The sequence below is a fragment of the Tachyglossus aculeatus genome, chromosome 3, assembly GCF_015852505.1.
Source record: "Tachyglossus aculeatus isolate mTacAcu1 chromosome 3, mTacAcu1.pri, whole genome shotgun sequence".
Taxonomy (NCBI): domain Eukaryota; kingdom Metazoa; phylum Chordata; class Mammalia; order Monotremata; family Tachyglossidae; genus Tachyglossus; species Tachyglossus aculeatus.
This window is the reverse complement of record NC_052068.1, coordinates 73,838,746-73,846,103: the sequence shown is the minus strand read 5'-3', so window position 1 is coordinate 73,846,103 and position 7,358 is coordinate 73,838,746. Positions and strand designations below refer to the sequence as shown.

At 42.7% G+C, this 7,358-nt stretch overlaps 1 protein-coding gene across 1 annotated transcript in view; it reads right to left on the bottom strand.

The window, feature by feature from the left end:
* Positions 1 to 838: 838 nt before the first annotated feature.
* The window catches only part of RANBP3L (RAN binding protein 3 like), a 32,880-nt gene continuing 26,360 nt past the window's right edge, over positions 839 to 7,358 (bottom strand). Inside the window, exons 12-13 of the mRNA XM_038744176.1 lie at positions 6,355 to 6,541; positions 839 to 1,029 (exon numbers count right to left, since the gene is read on the bottom strand). Of these exons, the coding sequence (XP_038600104.1) occupies positions 986 to 1,029; positions 6,355 to 6,541 (231 nt within the window). The 3' untranslated portion in view covers positions 839 to 985. The remainder of the gene's footprint in view (positions 1,030 to 6,354; positions 6,542 to 7,358) is intronic.

Below are 7,358 nucleotides of genomic sequence, written 5' to 3'. Positions count from 1 at the left end.
GGAGCTTACAGACTAAGTACCAATTCACCTTCTTCCTCCCCACCCCTGGACTGGTTGGCCTAGAAGTAAAGCACACAGAATCAGGAGAGGCGTAACTGCCCAAGGCCGCCCAAACCTAAAGGCAGAGCTATATCGGCTCCATTTTTTGCATCTTTAGGGAGCAGTGGCCAAACATTCTTCAGCAAGTTCCAAATTCCCTCACTGGCAACCCTAGGAAACTATCGTTTCAGCTAACTGAAGAAATCAAAAAGTGCTTTCATACTAAGAGAATGCGGCTCATACACGCAAATTAGGAAGACTCCTAAGTATGCAGTATGAAGGCAAATTCTTGAAAGACTGCAAATAATGGAAGGAACAACATCTTGAACCATGAATCATTTTAATTTTTTACACATCAATTTTTTTAAAAAATACAAAATAATATGTGTAGATGAGCATTTGGGGCACTCTTGGAGCCAATTTAAATATGGCCTATTTTTAAAGGCTACTGTGGAACATTGATGATTGATCAAAGAAGCTATATTTAAAACCTTTAAAAACATATCTCATAATCCAATGCTGTACTAAAAAAAAAAAGTCTCAGTCAGAAATGTGGCACATTTAGTCAGCCGTAGTTCAGAGTTCCGTGCATCAATATGATGGATGATTCTCAATTAGTCATAAAATCTTCTTCTCAATGAATATCTCCAGAAACAATGAATTTTAAATGTCTGGAGTCCACATGAAAACATTTAACCTGAGAAACTGTTTCCACAACAATCCAAATGCTAAAGAGAAGGAATGTAATTTCTGGAAATAAGAAATCTTAAAGAATTCCAAATCCTACACCCGGGTATGAGAACTATATACGTATATATTCTCTTGAAAACTAACTTTTGCACTAAAAACCTTGGAGTGGGTTTACCTCACTTGAAGATGCATGAAGGCAGTTTAAGATTTATGCAGGATGACCGATCTTCTTCTAGTAATAACTGGCTGACAGCGGTTACGGACAGGCAACTGACTGCCTGCGAGCCCACTTGGAAGGATCTGAAATAGCATTTTCAAATTCCAGGTTATTTCAACACATCCATATTTTTGGTACTCATCATCAGCGTCAACCACTGGTATTAAGTGTCCATTGTATGGTATTTTATAGAAGAAATTGATATTTCATCTTGTTTCTAGCAGACACTGACAATCGATCCGGCTGTATTTTCTGAGCATGCATTGAGTGCAGAGCACTGTCCTAAGCGCTTGGGAGAGTCCAGTAGTACAGAGATGGTAGAGACGTTACTTTCCCGTAAGGAAGCAACATCGTCCGGTGGATAGAACACCTTCTTGGGAGTAGGAAGGATCCATGTTCTTATCCCAGATCCACCACTTATATGCTGTGTGGGACAGGAACTGTGTCCAACCGGATTAGCTTGTATCTACCCCAGTGCTTGGAGCGGTGCTTGACACATAGTAAACATTTGACAAATACCATCATTATTATTATAATTCTGACTCCTATACCCGGGCTCTATCCACAAGGCCACGTTGCCTCTTGGCTCAGTGGAAAGAGCCCGGGTTTGGGAGCCAGAGGTCGTGGGTTCTGATCCCGACTCCGTCACTTAGCCGTGTGATTTCAGGCAACTTCTCTGTGCCTCAGTTCCCTCATCTGTAAAATGGGGATGAAAACTGTGGGACAACCTGATTACCTTGCATTTACCCCAGTGCTTAGAACAGTACTTGGCACATAGCGTTTAACAAATGCCATCATCATTAGTATTATTTCCTTGTTTCCCTCTCCCCTCTGCAATACCTTGACTTGCTCCGTTTGTTCTTCCCCCCTCCCAGCCCCAAAGCACTTATGTACATATCTGTAATTTATTTATTTTTGTTTATTCATTCAATCGTATTTATTGAGTGCTTACTGTGTGCAGAGCACTGTACTAAACGCTTGGGAAGTACAAGTTGGCAACATATAGAGATGGTTCCTACCCAACAACGGGTTAATATTAATGTCTGTCTCCCCTCACTTGAGACTGTTATCTTGTTGTGGTCAGGAAATGTGTCTGTTTACTGTTGTATTGTACTCTCCCAAGCACTTAGTACAGTGCTCTGCACACAGTAAGTGCTCAATAAATACGATTGAATAAATGAATGAATGTATGAATGATTGTGTGACCTTGGGCAAATCATTTAACTTCCCCTTGTCTCAGTTGCCTCATCTGTAAAATGAGGATTAAGACTGTAAGCCTCATGTGGGACATGGACTGTCGCCAATCTTATTAGTTTATATCTATCCCAGCACTCAGCTCAGTGCCTGGCACATAGTAAGTGTTTAAAAAACACCAAAAATAAAGAATAAGGAACTTGAAGTCTAGAGGAGGAGCTTACAGTCCAGAGGAAGAAAATATATAGCTTGTTAATGAGGAAGTTCATTCAATTGAGAGCTTCCTGTGTGCAGAGCACTGTACTAAGCACTGGGAGAGTACAAGGTAAAAATAAACAGACACATTCCCTGCCCTCAACGAGCTAATAGTTTAGAAGATGAGCTTACAGTCTAGACGACTAAAGGACGAGTTTACAGTCTGGAGGAAGTTGAAATGTTGGTAAAATAGTTGTTCATGCGCCTAGTGGCATTTGAGGTTATTGGCTACTGTTGATAGGATCTCATTAACAGTCCATTAATAATACTACTAATAATAATGGTATTTGTTAAGCACTTACTACGTGCCAAGGACTGTTCTAAGCACTGGGGTAGATACAAGGTAATCAGATTGTCCCACATGGGGCTCACCATCTTAATCCCCATTTTATAGATGAGGGAACTGAGGCCCAGAGAAGTTAAGTGACTTGTCCTAGGTCACACAGCAGACAAGTGGCGGAGCCAGGATTAGAACCCACGACCTCTGACTCCCAAGCCCAGGCTCTTTCCACTAAGCCACGCTGCTTCTGAAGAGAAGCGTTAAGAAGTGTTCTGCGCTTGTGTCTACCTTGAAGCTCCAGCAACGACAAGCGTTTGGACCGAGGATATTAAACCATGCCGAGATCAATCAATCAATCGTATTTATTGAGAGCTTACTGTGTGCAGAGCACTGTACTAAGCGCTTGGGAAGTACAAGTTGGCAACATATAGAGACAGTCCCTACCCAACGGTGGGCTCACAGTCTAAAGCAGTGGTTGAATCAGTGCTGTCTGCAAGATCCCCCCTCCTTCCCTTCGCCTCCTCCTCTTAGGTCAGCCATAGGGGTCGACTAGGGTGGAGACGGGCCGCGGTTCCCAACGACTACAAGTCCTCCTCTCCCTCATTTCCACAGCAGGAGCAGGGAGACGACAACTGCTCTTCAGGCACAGCCCAGCTCCGAGCGAGGCAGTTCAGGGGGTGACACCATCCCGCTCTTTCAGGACGGTACGCAGCGAGGAGGCCACGCAGTCCCATTCAGGCCTCTGCAGAGAAACTGGCCCTGGGCTCTTCTATCCTTCTTCGAAAGAGCCGTCTTGGGTTGCCTCAGTCACTTCCAGAATAGCCATTGATTAATTAGTGGTATTTACTGAGCGCTGATTGTGTGCAGAGCACCGTAACAAGAGCCGGCGAGAGTATAATAGACCAGTTTTATAAATAGAATGTTTTGTTGTCCGTCACCCCCTTCTAGACTGTGAACCCGTTGTTGGGTAGGGACCGTCTCTATGTGTTGCCGGCTTGTACTTCCCAAGTGCTTGAGAAGCAGCGTGGCTCAGTGGAGAGAGCCCAGGCTTTGGAGTCAGGGGTCATGAGTTCGAATCCCGGCTCTGCCACTTGTCAGCTGGGTGACTCTGGGCAAGTCACTTACCTTATCTGGGCCTCAGTTCCCTCATCTGTCAAATGGGGATTAAGACTGTGAGCCCGCCGTGGGACAACCTGATCGCCTTGTAGCCTCCCCAGCACTTAGAACAGTGCTTTGCACATAGTAAACACTTAATAAATGCCATCATCATTATTATTATTATTATTAGTAGTAGTAGTAGTAGTAGTACAGTGCTCTGTGCACAGTAAGCGCTCAATAAATACAATTGAATGAATTAATGACCTGGTAAATGACATCCCTGTTCAAAAGGAGCTTACAGTCTAGAGGCACTTGCAAATCCACGAAACTTGTTCTGGCCCCAGAGCCTGTGGGTGGGATGATGATGATGATGGTATTTGTTAAGCGCTTACTATGTGCAGGGCACTGTTCTAAGCACTGGGGAGGTTACAAGGTGATCAGGTTGTCCCACGGTGGGCTCACAGTTTTAATCCCCATTTTACAGATGAGGTAACGAGGCACAGAGAAGTTAAGTAACTTGCCCAAAGTCACACAGCTGACAGTTGGTGGAGCCGGGATTTGAACCCATGACCTCTGACTCCAAGGCCTGTGCCCTTTCCAGTGAGCCAGGATACCCTGACTGCCCCTTTGCGTAGGTAGAAGATCACTCCTCCTCTCCCTGCTCCTTAAGACCAGAAGAAAAACTGAATTTCTGCAAATCCTTCGAATCGAGATTTCAGAATTTGTTATCCTTACAATTCCTCCAGCCACAACATGCACTATATTCAAACAGGCTCATGTTGCGTCAGTTTTAAAACACAAATTATGGGACGAGTCACTCTCTCACAGCGAGTTAGACTCCAAGTGACACTCATGAACAATACACTAAAAATTAATCTGGGGGCTTGAAGTAATTAAGCTTTCCACTCAAAACTCCTAAGCTATTACTTGGGAGTAGTTTGGGCTGTGGGAGGAATAGGTTCCAATATGTCTTTCCTAATCGTCCACATGATATCCACTAGTCCAGATAAAGGTCAACCTAATGTTGAACCCTTTAGTTCCTGTAAAGTAGAAAATCTTTCACTAAAAAAATGACAATATTGAAGCAATGACACGGCTAAGACTAATTATCTGGGTGTCAGCCACAAATTCATTGCCCCACTCTTGGGTTTTAGTGCAATCTGAGCAGCATCTAGCCTTACCCTACACAAACCATGCTCAGAGAAAAAAAAATCTGGTGGAAAATTGAACAGAAAAAGAGGAACAAACAGGATTCTTGATGATTTAAGACCAACCCAAAGAACTATTTCTTTAGGTCATTCTCAACGTGACTCGGGGTCTTTCCATTCAGCCTCATTCTTCTAGTTTAAGGTCATCACAGTAGTTGGGGGAACACTGATGTACTGTCCAAGGTCTTCAAGGCCTGAAGAGAAATATATGAAGCCGGAAAAGGAAAGATTTGCTTCATGCGGACACATCTCCTGTGCCTTAGTCCATTTCAAGCCACCAAGGCCTTTTTTAATTGAGAGTGATTCAAGATTATCCGAGGTGAAAAAGGAGAATTTTGCTTCTTGCAAACAACCTTCTGCTTTAATTCTTCCACCTCAGGTCTTCAAAGGCCTGGAAAGAAAACATTTGAGGTGGATAAAGAGAAATTTGTTTTTTGCAAAATCTCTCCCATCATTGTGTCCACCTAAGATCTTCAAGACCTGATGAGAAAATATGTGAATCAATCAATCACTCAATCGTATTTATTGAGTGCTTACTGTGTGCAGAGCGCTGTACTAAGCGCATGGGAAGTACAAGTTGAACTGTAAACTGGAAAAGGAGAAATTTTCTTCATACAGAAATGTCTCCTGAAAAGAACTGCACCTGCAGCCTTCAAGGCCTTTTAATTGAGAATGAATGAATACGGAATTTATTTATATTGATGCTATTGGTGCCTGTCTTGTTTTGTTGTCTGTCTCCCCCTTTCTAGACTGTGAGCCCATTGTTGGGTAGGGACTGTCTCTATTTGTTGCCAAATTGTACTTTCCAAGCTCTTAGTATAGTGCTCTGCACAAAGTAAATGCTCAATAAATACAATTGAATAAATGAATGAATGAAGAGAAAAAAAGTTGGCAACCTTAATGGTAAAACTATAAATCGGAGAGGAGGTGGCACAGTCTCCTGGAGGCATGTAAAAATTGAAGGCAATTTTACTTCATGAGCAAATTGCATGCAAATTAGTGTGGTATTTGTTAAGCGCTTTCTAAGGGCCATGCATCATATTAAGTGCTAGGTGAGATAACAAGATAGTCAGGTTGGACAGAGTCCCTGTCCCATACAGGGCTCATAGCCAGAAACAGAAGATAAACAGGTGTCGAATCCCCATTTTACAGATGAGGAAACTGAGGCACGGAGCAGTTAAGTGACTTGCCCAAGGTCACACAGCAGGAAAAATGTCAGATCTGGGAATTGAACCCAGGAACTCTGTCAGGCCCATGTTCTTTCCACTAGGTCACGCCGCTTCCCGAAATCATAGGCACATCACATCTAGATTTGTGATCCTGACGAAAACCCTGGTAGCGATTACGTTTAGGCCAAATGGAAATCCACCTACTAGATCTGGTGATCTGTGTTCTGTCGTCATCTTCCTCATCGCAGCTGTCACAACTTAGAAGCTGGAAGACTGGTTTGGGTTCGGTTTCAACTTGATTCCCATCTGATTCCTGCTTATCCAAGCTTCGGAGCGCAACAAGACGGTGATGTATCGCTGCATACAGGCAACCGGCGTCTTTAGCACGTGCCTGCCACAAAAAGATTTTTCTCCTTAGTATAACTGGAGGGCAATTATTAGTTTATTAAACCTTCCTTAGGCCCGCCAAAGGCGTTCTATGAACTTAATTACCTTAGCCTCTGAAAAGGCTTATGGCATTGGTTAGTATCTTCCCTATTTATAGATCAGGGAATGAAAAGACAGAAAGAAGAACTGAACTGTCTTGGTTAGTATTATCCTCCCTATTTATAGACTAGGGAATGAAAAGACAGAAAGAAGAACTGAACAGCCTATGGTCTCGGAGGAAATCAGCATTAATATGGGCATCGAAATTCACAGGCTTTTAGATTTCAAACTCAGTAGAGCTTCTTCAACCCGCTTATTAAAGAGAATCTAGTGCTTTTGGACTTCCTTCTCCCTTAACTTTCTTCTCACCAGGTTCTTTGCTCTCAGTGTTCTCAGACGGGACTTCATTTGTGCTGAAACTCACTGAGGCATTTCCCAACTTGATTCCTCGTAAGATATAATGTATCCAGAAAACATTTAATAACTGCTACTGAATGATGGAATGGGGCTCCCTCCCGGGACTTGCATGGAAATAATAATAATAATAATAATAATAATAGCATTTATTAAGCACTTACTATGTGCGAAGCACTGTTCTAAGCTCATCCCCCTCTCCATCCCCCCATCTTACCTCCTTCCCTTCCCCACAGCACCTGTATATATGTATATATGTTTGTACATATTTATTACTCTATTTATTTATTTTACTTGTACATATCTATTCTATTTATTTTATTTTGTTAGTATGTTTGGTTTTGTTCTCTGTCTCCCCCTTTTAGACT